Consider the following 22,639-nt stretch of genomic DNA (forward strand, 5'->3'; position numbering starts at 1 on the left):
CCTTCATTAAATATGCATCATGTTTATTGTTATTTTCTTTTTCAAATGCATACACGTTTTGCAACAACAATACAGGTTTGCATTTGTGCGAGGTGTTCCCTTTATAAATTATAATTTGCCTATTAAATCAGTCAGGCCATACATTCCACAAAATAAAATGCGCATATGTTTATGTTTATGTTTATGTTTATGCGCATATGCGCATATGTTTTCATAAAAAAACAGAAAAAAACCATCACAATTATGGGGCAAACAAACGTCCTCTCCTTACATTGCGCTCCTTGAATGAATGAGCTTCTTACATGACGATGTGTAACTGCAACACAAGTCTGCTGTATTGTCATTGGCATCAATTAAATGGGCATGCTGCGAGGAATCGATCAAACAAGTCAGGAGAGGAGCTAAAGTTTCAAAAAACGTGCAAGCACACACACACACACACACACACACACACACACACACAACCGAATGGAAAGGTCAGGGGCCCAAAATGGCCTTGCGTAGTTTCATATGTTAACATGAATGCGACTCAGTAAAGCACATGCATCCACCAGGCTGAACAGCTTACGTTTTGTATCCCACTCACCTGTATCCAGACCTGAACCAAAATCCAATCTACTTGTTCTTGTCACCTACCCAACTCATCCACAAAGTTTGTCCACAATTCGTCCATACATTGTTGAAATATCATGCTCTGTATCATTTTTGAAATATCATGCTCTGTATCATTTTTGAAATATCATGCTCTGTATCATTTTTGAAATATCATGCTCTGTATCATTTTTGAAATATCATGCTCTGTATCGTTTTTGAAATATCATGCTCTGTATCATTTTTGAAATATCATGCTCTGTATCATTTTTGAAATATCATGCTCTGTATCATTTTTGAAATATCATGCCCTGTATCATTTTTGAAATATCATGCTCTGTATCGTTTTTGAAATATCATGCTCTGTATCATTTTTGAAATATCATGCTCTGTATCATTTTTGAAATATCATGCTCTGTATCGTTTTTGAAATATCATGCTCTGTATCGTTTTTGAAATATCATACTCTGTATCGTTTTTGAAATATCATTCTCTGTATCGTTTTTGAAATATCATGCTCTGTATCGTTTTTGAAATATCATGCTCTGTATCATTTTTGAAATATCATGCACTGTATCGTTTTTGAAATATCATGCTCTGTATCATTTTTGAAATATCATGCTCTGTATCGTTTTTGAAATATCATGCTCTGTATCATTTTTGAAATATCATGCTCTGTATCATTTTTGAAATATCATGCTCTGTATCGTTTTTGAAATATCATGCTCTGTATCATTTTTGAAATATCATGCTCTGTATCGTTTTTGAAATATCATGCTCTGTATCGTTTTTGAAATATCATGCTCTGTATCGTTTTTGAAATATCATGCTCTGTATCATTTTTGAAATATCATGCTCTGTATCGTTTTTGAAATATCATGCTCTGTATCGTTTTTGAAATATCATACTCTGTATCGTTTTTGAAATATCATTCTCTGTATCGTTTTTGAAATATCATGCTCTGTATCATTTTTGAAATATCATGCTCTGTATCGTTTTTGAAATATCATGCTCTGTATCGTTTTTGAAATATCATACTCTGTATCGTTTTTGAAATATCATTCTCTGTATCGTTTTTGAAATATCATGCACTGTATCGTTTTTGAAATATCATGCTCTGTATCGTTTTTGAAATATCATGCTCTGTATCGTTTTTGAAATATCATGCTCTGTATCATTTTTGAAATATCATGCTCTGTATCGTTTTTGAAATATCATGCTCTGTATCGTTTTTGAAATATCATGCTCTGTATCGTTTTTGAAATATCATGCTCTGTATCGTTTTTGAAATATCATGCTCTGTATCATTTTTGAAATATCATGCTCTGTATCGTTTTTGAAATATCATACTCTGTATCATTTTTGAAATATCATGCTCTGTATCATTTTTGAAATATCATGCTCTGTATCATTTTTGAAATATCATGCTCTGTATCATTTTTGAAATATCATGCTCTGTATCATTTTTGAAATATCATGCTCTGTATCATTTTTGAAATATCATGCTCTGTATCATTTTTGAAATATCATGCTCTGTATCATTTTTGAAATATCATGCTCTGTATCATTTTTGAAATATCATGCTCTGTATCATTTTTGAAATATCATGCCCTGTATCATTTTTGAAATATCATGCTCTGTATCGTTTTTGAAATATCATGCTCTGTATCATTTTTGAAATATCATGCTCTGTATCATTTTTGAAATATCATGCTCTGTATCGTTTTTGAAATATCATGCTCTGTATCGTTTTTGAAATATCATACTCTGTATCGTTTTTGAAATATCATTCTCTGTATCGTTTTTGAAATATCATGCTCTGTATCGTTTTTGAAATATCATGCTCTGTATCATTTTTGAAATATCATGCACTGTATCGTTTTTGAAATATCATGCTCTGTATCATTTTTGAAATATCATGCTCTGTATCGTTTTTGAAATATCATGCTCTGTATCATTTTTGAAATATCATGCTCTGTATCATTTTTGAAATATCATGCTCTGTATCGTTTTTGAAATATCATGCTCTGTATCGTTTTTGAAATATCATACTCTGTATCGTTTTTGAAATATCATGCTCTGTATCATTTTTGAAATATCATTCTCTGTATCGTTTTTGAAATATCATGCTCTGTATCATTTTTGAAATATCATGCTCTGTATCGTTTTTGAAATATCATGCTCTGTATCGTTTTTGAAATATCATACTCTGTATCGTTTTTGAAATATCATTCTCTGTATCGTTTTTGAAATATCATACTCTGTATCGTTTTTGAAATATCATGCTCTGTATCGTTTTTGAAATATCATACTCTGTATCGTTTTTGAAATATCATGCTCTGTATCGTTTTTGAAATATCATGCTCTGTATCGTTTTTGAAATATCATGCTCTGTATCGTTTTTGAAATATCATGCTCTGTATCATTTTTGAAATATCATGCTCTGTATCATTTTTGAAATATCATGCTCTGTATCGTTTTTGAAATATCATGCTCTGTATCGTTTTTGAAATATCATACTCTGTATCGTTTTTGAAATATCATTCTCTGTATCGTTTTTGAAATATCATGCTCTGTATCGTTTTTGAAATATCATGCTCTGTATCATTTTTGAAATATCATGCACTGTATCGTTTTTGAAATATCATGCTCTGTATCGTTTTTGAAATATCATTCTCTGTATCGTTTTTGAAATATCATGCTCTGTATCGTTTTTGAAATATCATGCTCTGTATCATTTTTGAAATATCATGCTCTGTATCGTTTTTGAAATATCATTCTCTGTATCGTTTTTGAAATATCATTCTCTGTATCGTTTTTGAAATATCATGCTCTGTATCGTTTTTGAAATATCATGCTCTGTATCATTTTTGAAATATCATGCTCTGTATCGTTTTTGAAATATCATGCTCTGTATCGTTTTTGAAATATCATGCTCTGTATCATTTTTGAAATATCATGCTCTGTATCATTTTTGAAATATCATGCTCTGTATCGTTTTTGAAATATCATACTCTGTATCATTTTTGAAATATCATGCTCTGTATCGTTTTTGAAATATCATGCTCTGTATCGTTTTTGAAATATCATGCTCTGTATCATTTTTGAAATATCATGCTCTGTATCGTTTTTGAAATATCATGCTCTGTATCGTTTTTGAAATATCATGCTCTGTATCGTTTTTGAAATATCATGCTCTGTATCATTTTTGAAATATCATGCTCTGTATCGTTTTTGGCCCCATCGCATAATTATGAAGAATCAGTTTAAAAAATAAAGCAAATCCTCATATCCGGATCCTCATCCAGATCGTCACCAAAATCTAATCAATTCATCCTTGTCGCACACATAACCTGTCCACCGAATTTCATCCAAATCCGTCAATAACCTTTTGAGACATCCTTCGCACAGACAGACAGACACCGCTGAAAACGATGCATCCACGTCCGGTGGCGGAGGTAATTAGCAGATGTGAGATATAACAGTATCAACCCTTTAACTCACAGGATATCGGACCCAATTTTATCTACACCTATTAAATGTGTTTGTATAGCACAGGTAGTACCGGAGATTTGGCTCTGCAGGGGAATGGGACATTGTACCTCTATCTGCACTTCCACACACTATTACTTTTACGAGGTAGCATACCTGCACATCGTTTATCCTCAACATTCAATGGCAAGTTTGCTCATGGAAACAGCCGATGGAGACACATCTTGGCCTACAATATATCTAGCTTTAATACGACCGCTTCAGTTCCATAAAAGGCAAAGGAGTTTTTGAATAAAGGAGAAGGTGGTTTATAAAAGGTCACAAGTCCATTGTTTCTTTCAGGTAGTCCCAATCCCAACATGAGTAAAATTCCACATCCGCGTTGACCAGGATTGTCCTTATTTTTCATGGCCTGCTGCGTGGCAAGGTTTTATTACTCAGCGGAAGTGAAACTAGAATGGCACTCGGTAGACCTCATACCTCCACCAGTCTGAACAGTTTATGTTTTGTATCCCACTGATAGGCCGGATCTAGATTCTGACCTGAACCAAAATCTAATCGGCTTGTTCTCGTCACCTACACAACTCAACTCGCCCACCAGGTTTCGTCCAAATCCGCCCACAACTTTTTGAGCTATCGTGCTAAGTATCGGTATTTGGCCGAATCTCCCAATGGTGAAGAATCAGTTAAAATTCTAGTAGCCGAATCCGAATACGGATCTACACCAAAATATAATCATTTCGTCCGTGTCACATACGCTACAACTCTGCCAAATTTCGTCCAAATCCGTCAACAACTTTTTGAGCTATCGTGCTAAGTATCGGTATTTGGCCCTCTCTCCCAATGGTGAAGAATCAGTTAAAATTCTAGTAGCCGAATCCGAATACGGATCTACACCAAAATATAATCATTTCGTCCGTGTCACATACGCTACAACTCTGCCAAATTTCATCCAAATCCGTCAACAACTTTTTGAGCTATCTTGTTCACAAACAAACAGACAAACAGATGAAAAATCACTCATAGAGCGACACTTGGCAAAACAGAACAAAGTAGCATGGCACTCAGTGGAGCATCCTTTTGACCTAAAAAATAATTAGTGGTTGAATTAAGTGACCTGATTTGCAAATCGTCTTCAAAGTTTAAGTTAATCTGATGAAAATTGACAATTTTAGAAATTTGGCCTATGTTGACCTTTTGGCCTATGTTGACCTCAAAATAGTTGGTGGTTGAATTCAATTAGCTGAAATGAAAATCCTTTTCAAATTTCAAGTCAATTGGATGAAAATTAAGGCTTTTAGAAATTTGAAAAAAGTGGTTGACCTTTGCCCTATTTTGACCTTTTGGCCTATGGTGATCTCAAAAATAGTTGGTGGTTTAATTCAGTTGGCCGATATGTAAATCGCATTCAAATTTCAAGTGAATCGGATGAAAATTGAAGATTTTAGAAATTTGAAATTGTTGACCTTTGGCCTATGTTGACCTTTGGACCCAAAAATATATAGGATTTTGTCGGACCACGAACTCTACCATTTGGTGAAGCTTCGTGAAGATCGGTTTAAAATTGAGACCTGTAGGCAAGTATAAGTGAGCGGACACACAAACACACAAACACACACACACACACACACACACACACACACACACACACACACACACACACACACACACACACACACACACACACACACACACACACACACACACACACACACACACACACACACACAAACCGGAGTGATCAACATACTTGCAAATTTTTTTTTTTTTGCCAAGTAACAAACAAACAGGGGTGAAAACATAAGCTCCATCCACCTTCGGTAGCGGAGGTAATGAAAAGCTGAGTTAAGCAATTGGTTCATGTCTGTGGGTTTATGCGTCTGATCGGTTTGTGATGGAGGAACAACTTATTTCAATGGAATGTTATATTTTTAACACAAATCCGAACATGAATAAGAAGACAGGTTTTCCCTTTTACCAGATTTTGTCTCTGGATTCATCCCGATCACATGAGCAGAGAGTAATGAGATAATATATACCAGTAGCCTGGTGTTGGCTTAGCGGTTAGGGTGCCAGCTTGGGATCCTAGGATCCTGAGTTCGAATCCCGGTCGATCGCTGAATTAACACCAGAGGGGTTCACTCAGCCTGTCATCCTTCCGAGGTCGGCAAATTGAGTACCAGCTTGCTGGGATGAATGATCCCGGTGTGTACCCCGGTTTAGAATAGGTACACCGTATCCCTGCTCATCGTAAGAGGTGAATAAGGGTTGGTGTCAGGAATGGCATCCGGCCATAAAAACTGCCTCAAAAAGGGAACCATGAGGTCATGGGGCACGCAAGGCCAACCCCCACTCTAGCGGGAAAATGGCCTCAAAATGATAATTCATTCATTCATTCAATAGCCGGTAGTGTACAAGTGTGTACCAGTAGCCGGTAGTATACAAGTGTGTACCAGTAGCCGATAGTATACAAGTGTGTACCAGTAGCCGCTAGCCGGTAGTGTACAAGTGTGTACCAGTAGCCGGTAGTATACAAGTTTGTACCAGTAGCCGGTAGTATACAAGTGTGTACCAGTAGCCGGTAGTATACAAGTGTGTACCAGTAGGCAGTAGTATACAAGTGTGTACCAGTAGCTAGTAGTATACAAGTGTGTACCAGTAGCCTGTAGTGTACAAGTGTGTACCAGTAGCCAGTAGTATACAAGTTTGTACCAGTAGCCAGTAGTATACAAGTGCGTACCAGTAGCCAGTAGTATACAAGTGCGTACCAGTAGCCAGTAGTATACAAGTGTGTACCAGTAGCCAGTAGTATACAAGTGTGTACCAGTAGCCAGTAGTATACAAGTGTGTACCAGTAGCAGGTAGTATACAAGTGTGTACCAGTAGCAGGTAGTATACAAGTGTGTACCAGTAGCCAGTAGTATACAAGTGTGTACCAGTAGCCAGTAGTATACAAGTGTGTACCAGTAGCCAGTAGTATACAAGTTTATACCAGTAGCAGGTAGTATACAAGTGCGTACCAGTAGCCAGTAGTATACAAGTGCGTACCAGTAGCCAGTAGTATACAAGTGTGTACCAGTAGGCAGTAGTATACAAGTGTGTACCAGTAGCTAGTAGTATACAAGTGTGTACCAGTAGCTAGTAGTATAAAAGTGTGTGCCAGTAGCTAGTAGTATACAAGTGTGTGCCAGTAGCTAGTAGTATACAAGTGTGTACCAGTAGCAGGTAGTATACAAGTGTGTGCCAGTAGCCTGTAGTATACAAGTGTGTACCAGTAGCAGGTAGTATACAAGTGCGTACCAGTAGGCGGTAGTATACAAGTGCGTACCAGTAGCCGGTAGTATACAAGTTTGTACCAGTAGCCGGTAGTATACAAGTGCGTACCAGTAGCCAGTAGTATACAAGTGCGTACCAGTAGGCAGTAGTATACAAGTGTGTACCAGTAGCTAGTAGTATACAAGTGTGTACCAGTAGCCAGTAGTATACAAGTGTGTACCAGTAGCCAGTAGTATACAAGTGTGTACCAGTAGCCAGTAGTATACAAGTGCTTACCAGTAGCCGGTAGTATACAAGTGTGTACCAGTAGCCAGTAGTATACAAGTGCTTACCAGTAGCCGGTAGTATACAAGTGTGTACCAGTAGCCAGTAGTGTACAAGTGTGTACCAGTAGTATGAACAAGTAGAATAACACATTGGATACATTTTAGGACACCGCTTTGTGTCTATGTACATAACTTAAACATGGGATTTGTTTGAATACAAAATCGAGGCTCATGGAGGAGCTCGAACATGGAACATATCAGGACGTAAGTGGACATAAGGAACAGTATACAGAGACTGAGGAAACACCAAATAGAGGGAGACCTGGATAAATAAGGGACGTGGGGAAGAGCGAGGGACAAGGGACGGCCCATGGGATGGACAAGATTTATACAACGTTGTCTGTTGGCGAAATCCTGAGGTTGATTCCAGACCAAATCAAGGAGATTAGAGCTTTAATTATCTTGACTTGATTGGGAGTTTGGGAAACAGTGAGACACGTATTGTAGATTGGGAGCAAACTCGAGCAAAGGTAAACAGAAAGCGATCACGTGGTGCTGTCCGCCATAACGGTCTATCAGGTCATGGTGCCCCCTTATTTGTGCCATGAGTGCCAGCTTACCTGGAGCGTTGTGTGCCAGCTTACCCACGTTACCAGAAGCAAGTTCTTCCTTATAATCAGGTATACCTTAACTGTGAGAGACACTGATGAACATCGTCGCTAACAAACAAAAGTTTTCTATAAATCTGCTTTCACCAATGGTCATGAACATCTGGTGTCGAACTCAGGTGCAGAATGACAAGATAATCATGTCCTTGCCATGAATAACCATGAATATGATATGACATGATAACCATGAATCAATCATGATAACCTTGTACACCCAAGAACACAATATTCGTGCGTATCATGTTTGCCAATCACGATTGGTCGTTCGCCAAGGTTAGAACGTGTACATCCATCTGACTTTATCCACACGTTTACCTTTTATTGTCATTTTATTGTCATTTTATCATCATTGAAGAAGTTGTTTCTTGGGTTTGTTGATCTGTGGAAAGCATTCGATAGGGATCCACGTGAAATAGTGACATGGGCATTGAGGAAGTTAGGAGTGGAGGAATGGTTGATCAGAGTAGTGATGGCAATGTACAAAAGAGCGCGCACAGCTGTAAGGACGAAGGACGGGAACAGTGGTGAGTTTGAGGTGAAAGTGGGAGTGCATCAGGGGTCGGTACTAAGTCCACTACTATTAATTTGTCGCTGTGATGGAGGTGCTGGCTCAGAACGTAAAGGAGGGTTTACCGTGGGAGTTGTTGTATGCAGATGATCTGGTGTTGATTGAAGAAAGTATGGATGGACTGAGGGAGAAGATGAATAAGTGGAAGGAATGTATGGAGACAAAAGGTCTGAAGGTGAATATCGGAAAAACGAAGGTCATGGCAAGTGGTAAAGCATGTGGTGAGGTGTAAAGAACTGGGAAGTTGCCGTGTGCTGTGTGCAGGAAAGGTGTCGGAGTGAACTCCATTCAATGTACAATGTGCGCTGACTGGGTTCATCACATATGTAGTGATTTGAGAGGGTCTTTAACCAGTGTGGCAGCTACATTCAAGTGTAAGGTGTGCACAGAGCGAGCTGCAGATGAAGGAAATGTTGAGTTGGATCTTGGAGACAGCGTGAAGCTGGAAGGTGTGAAAACATTTTGCTACCTCGGAGACATGCTGAATGGAGAAGGTGGATCAGACTCGGCAACGGTTGCTGGAGTGAGATGTGCATGGAAGAAGTTTCGGGAACTGAGTGGCGTGCTGATGAGGAGGGGAGTGTCGTTGAAGCTGAAGGGAAAGGTGTATGCTGCATGTGTGGGAAGTGTTATGATTTATGGGAGCGAGACATGGGTAATGAACGTAGAGGAGCAACGAAGGCTGGAAAGGGTGGAAATGCGAATGGTTCGGTGGATGTGTGGAGTGTTGTTGAGAGAGAGGAAGACAAATGATGAATTGCGAAAGATGATGGGAATAGAGCCTGTGATGTATGCTGTGAAGAGAAACAGTTTGAGATGGTTTGGTCATGTGTTGAGGAAGGATGAAAGTGACTGGTTGAGAAGAGTGATGTTAATGAATGTAGAAGGAAGTAGAGGATGGGGAAGACCGAGAAAGACTTGGCTAAAGATGGTGGAAGAAGAAATGCAGGCAAGGGGGTTAACAAGGGGAGATGCAGAAAATAGGGCAAAATGGAGAAGATTTTCATGGGGGCCGCAAGGCTAACCCCCGCTCTTGCAGGAAAAATGGCCTTTAAAAATGCCTGTTGTTTGTCAGTTATCACTTTGATTCTTTCAAGCAAATCTATAAAACCGATGAAGGGTAATCAAGCTAAAAATCCCTAATGATGAGATGTGAATCATATTTACCTGCACTACCGAAGGTGGAACGACATTATGTTTTCAACACTGTCTGTATGTTTGTCTCTCTTTCTGTCTGTCTGTCTGTGAAGAGGATATCTGAAAAGGTTACGGACAGATTAGGAATAAACTTGGTGGACAGGTTGGGATTGGGACAAGGACGAAAAGATTCGATTTTGCTGAACATCCGGATTCGGCCTCTCAGTCGGATGCAAAACGTAAACTGTTCAACCTGGTGGCGGGAGGTATACGTGCTCTGCCGAGCATAGTTTAAATCATGGGACAATTGGTAATAGACATTCCACTTAGACATCAGTGAACCAAAAGGCGACAGTTTGCCAAATGTCCTCCCCACACACTGGATGCCATTTAAAGTCTTAGATTCAGGCGTCAAAAATTTTACATAAACGCAGCCATTGGGCCTTGGAGAATCCCATACAAGTAATGAATATATTTTTTTTTTTGCAAAAAACCCCAAAAAAAAACAAGAAAAAAAACTTTGTTCTTCATTTTTCAACTTTTTTTCTCTAAAACGTTGAGGCTCATGGAAGAGTATTTGCTCCAAAAATATGATTCACTAATCCTTTTATTTAGAATGTATATGTCCACAACTGTCAAAAATCCTACACCTATGCAGCCATTGGGCCTCGGAGGCCCCACGAATGTATTCGTTTAAACGTGTTTTAATTTTCATATTTTTGTCACTGAATTATTTGTAACCAAGTTATAGGAGCATATAATGAGGCTCATATCAAAAAAATAATGATATAACATAGTAGTACAAACAACATTTACGCGGGGCCTCGAAGGCCCCAGGCTTGCATTCGTGTCAGATTTTCGGGGTTATAAGTGAAGAATGAAGATTTTCCCACGAGCCTGAATGAATTTTTTTTTTATGTCACTGAATTTTGTGTAACAACATGCAAATCAGTGAAAATGAGCCTCATTCCAAAAATAAAAAAATTTAAAAATTGTACAGCATAGTTTTTGTGATAAACAAACCTTGTGGGCCTCCGAGGCCCAATCACTGCATCCAAAGGTTAAGGGCCTGCGTACAATCTAGTCTAGTACTGTTACCCTCTCCCTCTCCGAGATTATTCATTTTATCTTCTCTTGCTGTTAAAAAGCAAAGTTGAACTTGTGAATGTACAATGTCATGTGACAACAAAGTTCCTTATGATGAGCATAGTGATTTGGATCGAAACCTGCAAATCAAACCCTCTTCATCATCCCAAACACAATCAAACCCAAACCCAAACAATGAAACCCTCTTCATCATCCCAAACACAAACAATCAAACCCTCTTCATCATCCCAAACACAAACAATCAAACCCTCTTCATTCTCCCAAACACAAACAATCAAACCCTCTTCATCATCCTAAACACAATCAAACCCTCTTCATCATCCCAAACACAATCAAAACCAAACCCAAACAATCAAACCCTCTTCATCATCCCAAACACAATCAAACCCTCTTCATCATCCCAAACACAATCAAAACCAAACCCAAACAATCAAACCCTCTTCATCATCCCAAACACAATCAAACCCTCTTCATCATCCCAAACACAATCAAACCCTCTTCATCATCCCAAACACAATCAAACCCTCTTCATCATCACAAACACAATCAAACCCAAACACAAACAATCAAACCCTCTTCACCATCCCAAACACAATCCCACTACTTCATATCCGTGCGAGAAACTTTGACCTGACATGAACGTACCATTCCAGCAGAGATGGGGGTGAAGCCAAGCAACTTCTTGTATTGCTCAAAGGTGAAGAACTGAGTAGGAAAGAGGACAAGAAGGTTAAAAAGTATGAAGGTAACAACAACAACAACAACAACAACAATAATATGAATATGAATTCCCTTTCAAGGAACTTCAATGCAGGAGGGTCCATTGGGCCCATCAAGACCTGCGCTATCATTGCCAACCTATGGTTCTTCGTCCACGAGCTCTATACGTTTAAATGAGCATTGAGAAAGGAAGCAGAATGAATGAATGAATGATCGTTTTAAGGCCATTTTCCCCGCTAGAGCAGGGGTTAACCTTGCGGGCCCCATGACAGTCATGGTTCCCTGTTTGAGGCAATGTTTTTATGGCCGCATGCCCTTCCTGACCCCAACCCTTAGTCGCCTCTTACGATGCACGGGGATACTGTGTACCTGTTCCAAATTGGGGTACACACCAGCAAGCCGACTTTTGCCGACCTCGGAGGGATGACAGGCTGAGTCAACCCCCTTGGCGTTAATTCAGCGATCGACTGGGATTCGAACCCAGGATCCTAGGATCCCAAGCTGGCACCAGATTCCCGAACCGCTAAGCCAACACCAGGCTCTGAGCAAGGAAGCAGCACGTATATTATTAAATTATTCAACTTCAACCAGGGTTTGAACTTCATGTGCCAACTTCCCAAAGGAAGAGTGGACGCTCCAACCATTACGCACCATCTTAAGGTTTTGCCTCATATCTAGGTTCGGATTAGCGACTTATTTAACACAAACAATAATAACGACAATATTAAACGACAAAAACAACAATGAATTGTGTGGTTCCCTAAAATTCCTAAATGAACACTGAAAGAACCACTGAAGGCAAATGAGCATCTTACATAACAAATCTACCTGACTCTACATATCAATACCCCACCGTCATAACAATACTTTACACAAACAATTATATGGAAATCTGTTTGTTTCAACTTTGTCCTTCCTTTCAATTTTTCTTGTAGTGTGTGAGACACTCAAGTTAAATGGTAGTGCAACACAGGAACAAAGGGCCAAATAGCCTTTAGTGCAACACAGGAACAAAGGGCCAAATAGCCTTCAGTGCAACACAGGAACAAAGGGCCAAATAGCCTTTAGTGCAACACAGGAACAAGGGGCCAAATAGCCTTTAGTGCAACACAGGAACAAAGGGCCAAATAGCCTTCAGTGCAACACAGGAACAAAGGGCCAAATAGCCTTTAGTGCAACACAGGAGCAAAGGGCCAAATAGCCTTTAGTGCAACACAGGAACAAAGGGCCAAATAGCCTTCAGTGCAACACAGGAACAAAGGGCCAAATAGCCTTTAGTGCAACACAGGAACAAGGGGCCAAATAGCCTTTAGTGCAACACAGGAACAAAGGGCCAAATAGCCTTCAGTGCAACACAGGAACAAAGGGCCAAATAGCCTTTAGTGCAACACAGGAGCAAAGGGCCAAATAGCCTTTAGTGCAACACAGGAACAAAGGGCCAAATAGCCTTTAGTGCAACACAGGAACAAAGGGCCAAATAGCCTTCAGAGCAACACAGGAACAAAGGGCCAAATAGCCTTTAGTGCAACACAGGAACAAAGGGCCAAATAGCCTTTAGTGCAACACAGGAACAAGGGGCCAAATAGCCTTTAGTGCAACACAGGAACAAAGGGCCAAATAGCCTTCAGTGCAACACAGGAACAAAGGGCCAAATAGCCTTTAGTGCAACACAGGAGCAAAGGGCCAAATAGCCTTTAGTGCAACACAGGAACAAAGGGCCAAATAGCCTTTAGTGCAACACAGGAACAAAGGGCCAAATAGCCTTTAGAGCAACACAGGAACATAGGGCCAAATAGCCTTTAGTGCAACACAGGAACAAAGGGCCAAATCGCCTTTAGTGCAACACAGGAACAAAGGGCCAAATAGCCTTTAGAGCAACACAGGAACAAAGGGCCAAATAGCATTTAGAGCAACACAGGAACAAAGGGCCAAATAGCCTTTAGTGCAACACAGGAACAAAGGGCCAAACAGCCTTTAGTGCGACACAGGAACAAAGGGCCAAATAGCCTTTAGTGCAACACAGGAACAAAGGGCCAAATAGCATTTAGAGCAACACAGGAACAAAGGGCCAAATAGCCTTTAGTGCAACACAGGAACAAAGGGCCAAATAGCCTTCAGAGCAACACAGGAACAAAAGGCCAAATAGCCTTTAGTGCAACACAGGAACAAAGGGCCAAATAGCCTTTAGTGCAACACAGGTACATAGGGCCAAATAGCCTTTAGTGCAACACAGGAACAAAGGGCCAAATAGCCTTTAGTGCAACACAGGAACAAAGGGCCAAATAGCCTTTAGTGCAACACAGGAACAAAGGGCCAAATAGCCTTCAGAGCAACACAGGAACAAAGGGCCAAATTGCCTTTAGTGCAACACAGGAACAAAGGGACAAATAGCCTTTAGTGCAACACAGGAACAAAGGGCCAAATAGCCTTTAGTGCAACACAGGAACAAAGGGCCAAATAGCCTTTAGTGCAACACAGGAACAAAGGGCCAAATAGCCTTTCGAGCAACACAGGAACAAAGGGCCAAATAACCTTTAGAGCAACACAGGAACAAAGGGCCAAATAGCCTTTAGAGCAACACAGCAACAAAGGGCCAAATAGCCTTTAGTGCAATACAGGAACAAAGGGCCAAATAGCCTTTAGTGCAGCACAGGAACAAAGGGCCAAATAGCCTTTAGTGCAGCACAGGAACAAAGTGCCAAATGGCCTTCAGAGCAACACAGGAACAAAGGGCCAAATAGCCTTTAGAGCAACACAGGAACAAAGGGCCAAATAGCCTTCAGAGCAACACAGGAACAAAGGGCCAAATAGCCTTTAGTGCAATACAGGAACAAAGGGCCAAATAGCCTTTAGAGCAACACAGGAACAAAGGGCCAAATAGCCTTTAGTGCAGCACAGGAACAAAGGGCCAAATAGCCTTTAGAGCAACACAGGAACAAAGGGCCAAATAGCCTTTATTGCAACACAGGGACAAAGGGCCAAATAGCCTTTAGTGCAACACAGGAACAAAGGGCCAAATAGCCTTCAGAGCAACACAGGAACAAAGGGCCAAATAGCCTTTAGTGCAACACAGGAACAAAGGGCCAAATAGCCTTTAGTGCGACACAGGAACAAGGGGCCAAATAGCCTTTAGTGCAACACAGGAACAAAGGGCCAAATAGCCTTCAGTGCAACACAGGAACAAAGGGCCAAATAGCCTTTAGTGCAACACAGGAGCAAAGGGCCAAATAGCCTTTAGTGCAACACAGGAACAAAGGGCCAAATAGCCTTTAGTGCAACACAGGAACAAAGGGCCAAATAGCCTTTAGAGCAACACAGGAACATAGGGCCAAATAGCCTTTAGTGCAACACAGGAACAAAGGGCCAAATCGCCTTTAGTGCAACACAGGAACAAAGGGCCAAATAGCCTTTAGAGCAACACAGGAACAAAGGGCCAAATAGCATTTAGAGCAACACAGGAACAAAGGGCCAAATAGCCTTTAGTGCAACACAGGAACAAAGGGCCAAATAGCCTTCAGAGCAACACAGGAACAAAGGGCCAAATAGCCTTTAGTGCAACACAGGAACAAAGGGCCAAATAGCCTTTAGTGCAACACAGGAACAAGGGGCCAAATAGCCTTTAGTGCAACACAGGAACAAAGGGCCAAATAGCCTTCAGTGCAACACAGGAACAAAGGGCCAAATAGCCTTTAGTGCAACACAGGAGCAAAGGGCCAAATAGCCTTTAGTGCAACACAGGAACAAAGGGCCAAATAGCCTTTAGTGCAACACAGGAACAAAGGGCCAAATAGCCTTTAGAGCAACACAGGAACATAGGGCCAAATAGCCTTTAGTGCAACACAGGAACAAAGGGCCAAATCGCCTTTAGTGCAACACAGGAACAAAGGGCCAAATAGCCTTTAGAGCAACACAGGAACAAAGGGCCAAATAGCATTTAGAGCAACACAGGAACAAAGGGCCAAATAGCCTTTAGTGCAACACAGGAACAAAGGGCCAAACAGCCTTTAGTGCGACACAGGAACAAAGGGCCAAATAGCCTTTAGTGCAACACAGGAACAAAGGGCCAAATAGCATTTAGAGCAACACAGGAACAAAGGGCCAAATAGCCTTTAGTGCAACACAGGAACAAAGGGCCAAATAGCCTTCAGAGCAACACAGGAACAAAAGGCCAAATAGCCTTTAGTGCAACACAGGAACAAAGGGCCAAATAGCCTTTAGTGCAACACAGGTACATAGGGCCAAATAGCCTTTAGTGCAACACAGGAACAAAGGGCCAAATAGCCTTTAGTGCAACACAGGAACAAAGGGCCAAATAGCCTTTAGAGCAACACAGGAACAAAGGGCCAAATAGCCTTTAGTGCAACACAGGAACAAAGGGCCAAATAGCCTTTAGAGCAACACAGGAACAAAGGGCCAAATAGCCTTTAGAGCAACACAGGAACAAAAGGCCAAATAGCCTTTAGAGCAACACAGGTACAAAGGGCCAAATAGCCTTTAGTGCAACACAGGAACAAAGGGCCAAATAGCCTTTAGAGCAACACAGGAACAAAGGGCCAAATAGCCTTTAGTGCAACACAGGAACAAAGGGCCAAATAGCCTTCAGAGCAACACAGGAACAAAGGGCCAAATTGCCTTTAGTGCAACACAGGAACAAAGGGACAAATAGCCTTTTCAAACACCAAATATTCCCTTTACTCTATTTATTTGTGTTAAAAATGAGGGTTACCTTGACAGCTCTCTTCGGCGTCTCGGCCAGAATCGGAGGTAAGATACCTTTGTAAAAAGACATGGGCCTGTGTGGTCGAAGAGGGGATTGGGGAAGGAAGTGGGTGGAATGTTAACAATCAATAAAAAGGTGAGACCAATGTACAGATTACACACAAAGATGGCAGGTGTCCGAATGAAAACCAAAACAGGTATTTAAAGCAGTCGCACCATCCGCAGGAAATGGAAAACATGCGCTGCGTGCCACAGGTAGAGTCAAAAACAACAACATTTAATCCTCTTTAACACTTCCTCATACACAGGAAGAAACAACATTCCCAATGGCAACACGGCTCCTCCAATGCAAATAAGGTGCTCCTGGATTATCGGAATTCCATTCCACGTCCCGGAAAGGAGTTTGATTTTGCGAGAGCGGTGCCTCAGGTAGATCCAACCGGCGCTGTGCAGCACATCTCAACACCTGTCTGTCATCGCAGTGCCACCGGGTGGGTGGGATGGTGGGAAACGATGATGGAATGCTCGGGAAACAGCAAACGGCTCCTCAAAGCGAGCAGAGGGAATATTGGAGTAATGGGAGGGGAGCGGGACTGGGACTTCTAAACAACCAGGTAACCAGCTACTTCGAAAGGTAATGATAGAGCAACTATAAAAAGCAAATCCATTGCCTTCATTGTCAGGAATGGATTCCCAAGATGCATTCGTTGCCATTTAATTAAATATTACATCTCAACAACAGGTGCCCCTTGGTGTCATCAAAAGGAAACATGCCAAAGATGTTCGGGGTCTGCTTGGCCGGACCCCTCGTTTCTGCATTTTAACCTCCACCTGGAACTTATTTCAAAAGAAAACAGCTTTCACTACACAGTGAACTGAAGCCCGTACTCTGCCGAGAGTCGTACAGACAGGTAGGGAGAATGAAAAAGAAGAGAAGCAAGTCTCCAAAGTGATTTAAATAAATAAATAAACAATCTCTACCTCGTCATCGATGCTGCAGCATACTCTACCTGTGCAGCACAATGATGGCGGTTTGTAGCTGCACCGAATTTCGAACTCGGGCTAGAAAGATTTAAAGGTGAGTGTGCTACCTGTGCCCCCTGGGAACGGAGACTATTCGGATACACGAGTGCACCTGTGCGCTGGTACGTGCTCTCGCGTTCCCGCGGAATGCTGAGGTGGGTGCGTTGATTGGTCGGAGCTCAGTGATGACGATAATGAGTGATTTGTAACGTGAAGGTTCAATTCATTGGTTCAGCCACAGTCTGCGTGTGATTCGCCACCCAAAGTGACCCAAAGTGACCCAAAGTGACCGTGTACCCAGATCAGGTAATTAAGGCCTCGTCGCCTACCCACATCAGGTAATTAAGGTCTGCACATGAGAGCAATTTCCCCAATAATGGCTTTTTGAACTGAACATCTGCGCTCTTTTATGCCCAGGTCTGACAAGGCCATTAATTACCCATAATGCCTGGAAATGGTGAATCCAAAGCTGCGTGCAAGACGCAGGTTGGAGTGCGTTTACCAAGAACTCGTCTTTGTGTAAAGTTTTCTGTGGGCGTTTCCTTATTTCTTAGGTTATCATCTCCTTTTTGAACATCCTGCTTCGCTTTCACTGCTACAGGTGTAGTGCAGCTTTGGCTTCGACATTTCCCATCCGATGCTTTCTCACGTGGATAGAATTCAAGAACTACAGACTACAGGTGTGCACAACTCGACCCGTCCTTGTTACAACGTTTGAAAACTTTATCAACGGTCCCAAGTCCCATTCGGAATAGAATGAGGAACCTTCATTACAATACGGTGTAGTATCTGGCAGGTTACCCTAAACTAGGTGTGCGCACTCACCTCTGCACCACATAACACGGGTTCGAATCCTGACCCAGGTACAACTGTCATCCTAGTGTTTCACAGGTAGGGCATCAATGTGCGTGCCGTCCCTCGGATGGATGTTAAACTGGGCGTCCCGTCTGTCGCCATTGGTTGGTGCACGTTAAAGATCACATGGTGTCCTTCGTGCAGAGAAGGCGACTTATTACCGGCACCCTGAACAAATGACTGCAGCTCAAACGTAACATCTGGTTAGTCGTTATTGAGAGACTTGGGATATACATGCCCCATGGCCCAGTCAAAAACAAGCTGAGATTAAATAATAACAGTAGTAGTAGTAGTGGTAGTAGTGATAGGAGTAGTGGTAGTAGTGATAGGAGTAGTAGTAGTAGTAGTAGTAGTAGTAGTAGTAGTAGTAGTAGTAGTAGTGGTAATAGTAGTGGTTTTGAATCATGGTTCAAAACAGGGAACCATGATTGTCATGGGACCCGCAAGGCTAACCCCTGCTCCAGCGGGGAAAATGGCCTTAAAACGATCATTCATTCATTCATTCAAGACCAACCTCGTTCCCCGGGCCCGCACGGGCCCTGGTTATCTTTAACGAAAATCGTCACCAAACACCGGAACCAATGAGATTCGAGCATTTGAAAAAATGTATTCAAAAAAGCTTTTTACCGCATTTCGGATGCTGAAAACGGCGTCAAATATTCTCAAATTGACGAAGAATTATTTTTTAGAAATCTCGCGGCCGTAGGGGATAGTTTTTCACGGCCGGAAATATCCGAAGTTGAGATGGAATTCACCGAATTAATCAAGAAGAAAAAAACACCTTTAGAGGCCATTTTTCCCCGCAAGCGGGGGTTGGCCTTTTTCGGGGACAGTGGTTGTTGTTGTTTTTTGTCCCCTTTTTGAAGCAATGTTTTACGGCCGGATGCCCTTCCTGCCGCCAACCCTTTTTGCCGCCTTTTTTACGACACACAGGGAATTACCAGTGAACTGGTACTCAATTTGCCGACCTCCGAAGGATGACAGGCTGAGTCAACCCCCCTGGCGTTAATTCAGCGATCGACCGGGATTCGAACCCAGGATCCTAGGATCCCAAGCCGGCACCCTAACCGCTAGCCCAACACCAGGGTTCAAATTAATTCAAAGGAAATTAATCAAGAAGGAAATTTTATAAATTTTAATCCCATCCAGAATGCAAATGGTGTCATTTTGAATTAGGTACGGTACCTACTACACCTACCTACTACCAACTACCTCACCTACTGATGCTCTAGTGATGGGTAAAATAGTGGCAAGAGGCTTTGGCTTCGCCGGCTCATTGCGGCTTTGCAGTCGGTACTAGTAATATGTTTGTGGTTTAAAATATTTTGCAAGCCCAGCTACGCCGCTGTTAGACTTCCGGTCTTGTTTTTTGACAAATAGACAACAGAAAGTTCGTTTTGATTTGGATAATACATTTTGTGATGATGTCACGTGAAACACTCGTACTCCGCTGTTTTATCACTGACTTTGATTACCCGACACACAAGTGATTTTGAATGTATAAATATTTGATTTATGATCATGTTTTATGGCAAAATGTGCAGATGGTATTTGTTTTACTGGAATTATTTTTTTAAATGATGAGAAAGGATATGGAGACGGTGCTCAATGTTTCATCATTTGGTGCCATGGAAATCACCTTGTTATTCATGGAGGGAATCCAAAGGAAATTGTTATGGATTTTGGGAATAACAGAGAGAACTATCAAGCATTGTCGAAATTGAATGAAAATATCGAGATTGTTTCAGAATATAAATATTTAGGAACTTTTATTACATCCGCCACTGAAGGTGGACGGAGGTTGTTTTCACCTGTGTGTCTGTTTGTGCGTCTGTGAGCCTGATATCTCAAAAACTTAAGGAAAGATTTGGATAAAACTTTGTGGACAGGTTGGGTGTGTCACAAGGAATAATTTATTCGATTTTGGTGAAGATCTGGATCCGGATCCGCGAATTTAAATTTTTTGTTTAAGTGATTCTTCACCATGAGAGATTGGGCCAAAAACGACATGTAGCAGGATATCTCAAAAAGTTGTGGACGGATTATGAGACAACTATGTGGATGAGTTGGCCAGGTGACAAGAACAAGCGGATTCGATTTTGGTCCAGGTGTCGATGCAGATCCGGCCTATCAGCGTTATACTGTAGTGGTTACCTTATTGGGACATATGTAGTAGTAGATGCAGATCCGGCCTCCCCCAAGGCCTTGACCAGCCCCCTCGCTTGGCTCAACCCCACGGTGGGGCCGTCCCCCGTCGAGTAAGTCCCCGGTTGGCCCGCCCACCGCCAGGCCACTCGCAGCCCCTGCTTGGGTCATCAGTCGTTTCGGCCGGGTGGTTAAGGCCCCCCGAGGAATGGCATTGCCCGTGCGAGTGCATTCTGGGGGGGCGCATGTAGCGGTTACCTTATTGGGACATAATCCACAGGCACGGGCCAGTGGGGCTTTTGATTGTGTGGGCGTGACATGCGCGCGGTTGTTGAAGCCACGCCCTCCGAAGAGGGTTTTGGCGCTATAAAAGCTGTATGAGTTCCGTTCGCGGGACGAGTTCTGTGGAATAAAGAAGCTTTGAACACCTAATAAATGGCCTTGTCCTCTCATCATCCGCAACTCCTACACTGGTGACCCCGGCTGCTACCGATCGGATTCGGGGGCTCCAAACGAACACGGCAAGCGCAGTTTTGATCGAACGTTCTCGGGGGCTTCCAACGAGCATGGCGACACCTACACTGGTGACCCCGGCTGCTCCCGAACGGATTCGGGGGCTTCAGACGAACATGGCAAGCGCAGTTTCGATCGAACTGCCGGAGTTTTGGGAACGACGGGCGACCGTTTGGTTCACGCGCACTGCGCTCGGCTCCCCCTCTGCGACCAGAGTGGTGAGACTTCTACAGGATCCTCCGAAGGGACACAATTACGAGACGTTGGTGGCACTGCTGCTCATCTCCTTCACGCGCTCTGACGTTGGCGGCACTGCTGCTCGTCACCTTCGCGCGCACTGCTGCTCGTCACCTTCGCGCGCACTGACCCGGGCAGCACGGCTGCTTGTCACCTTCGTGCGCACTGACCCGAGCAGCACGGCTGCTCGTCACCTTCGCGCGCACTGACCCGGGCAGCACTGCTGCTCGTCACCTTCGCGCGCACTGACCCGGGCAGCATGGCTGCTCGTCACCTTCGCGCGCACTGACCCGGGCAGCATGGCTGCTCGTCACCTTCATGCGCACTGACCCGAGCATAACGGCTGCTCGTCACCTTCGCGCGCACTGACCCGAGCAGCACTGCTGCTCCTCACCTTCGCGCAACTACATACTACAACTACAACTCGCGAAAACTCTACAACTACAGCTACAGCTTGCGTGTAGAAAGCTGCAACCCGCGCAACTACTACTCCTACTCCGCAACCTCGGGAGGCCAGCGAGGAACCTCAGCAGCTTCCCCCGAGGCCTTGACCAGCCCCCTCGGTTGGCTCAACCCCACGGTGGGGGCGTCCCCCCGTCGAGTAAGTGCCCAGTTGGCCCGCCCACCGCCAGGCCGCTCGCAGCTCCTGCACGGGTCATCAGTCATTTCGGCCGGGTGGTTAAGGCCCCCCGAGGACTGGCATTGCCCGTGCGAGTGCATTCTGGGGGGGGGGGGGGCATGTAGCGGTTACCTTATTGGGACATAATCCACAGGCACGGGCCAGTGGGGCTTTTGATGATGTGGGCGTGCGTGCGCGCGGTTGTTGAAGCCACGCCCTCCGAAGAGGGTTTTGGCGCTATAAAAGCTGAATGAGTTCCATTCGCGGGAGGAGTTCTGTGGAATAAAGGAGCTTTGAACACCTAAGAAATGGCCTTGTCCTCTCGTCATCCGCAACTTCTACAATACCAAACATAAACTGTTTAGCCAGCTGAGGTGTGCGCTGTACTGTACCTTCTACTTGGTAATAAATTAAACAGGAAGAGTAACACAGGAAAGTAAGTTCTAAATGCAATCAACACGTGTACCTTTTAAACATACATATTCTGTTTTGACATACATGTTTTAACATTTAACATACATAAGGATATTCGGGTTTTGTATTATCAAGGTGTAATAATCCAAACTATTGTAACATTGATAGGATGTTATCTAACAATGTTGAAGTTTTATGTAAGGATGTTATCTATTTAGAAGTTTTATGTAAGGATGTTATCTATTTAGAAGTTTTATGTAAGGATGTAATCTATTTAGAAGTTTTATGT

The 22,639-nt window shown here is 42.6% G+C and overlaps 1 protein-coding gene across 2 annotated transcripts in view; it reads right to left on the minus strand.

Annotated features, from left to right (window-relative positions):
• Window positions 1–22,639, minus strand: part of SLC25A21 (solute carrier family 25 member 21) — a 401,068-nt gene that overhangs the window by 86,776 nt on the left and 291,653 nt on the right. For both annotated transcript variants that reach the window (XM_078784071.1, XM_078784072.1), the window contains 2 exons: window positions 16,552–16,618; window positions 11,751–11,810 (listed from right to left, as the gene is read on the minus strand). In XM_078784071.1, the coding sequence (XP_078640197.1) occupies window positions 11,751–11,810; window positions 16,552–16,618 (127 nt within the window). The remainder of the gene's footprint in view (window positions 1–11,750; window positions 11,811–16,551; window positions 16,619–22,639) is intronic.

Source organism: Myxine glutinosa, chromosome 9, assembly GCF_964187855.1.
Source record: "Myxine glutinosa chromosome 9, kmMyxGlut1.1, whole genome shotgun sequence".
NCBI classification, from domain to species: domain Eukaryota; kingdom Metazoa; phylum Chordata; class Myxini; order Myxiniformes; family Myxinidae; genus Myxine; species Myxine glutinosa.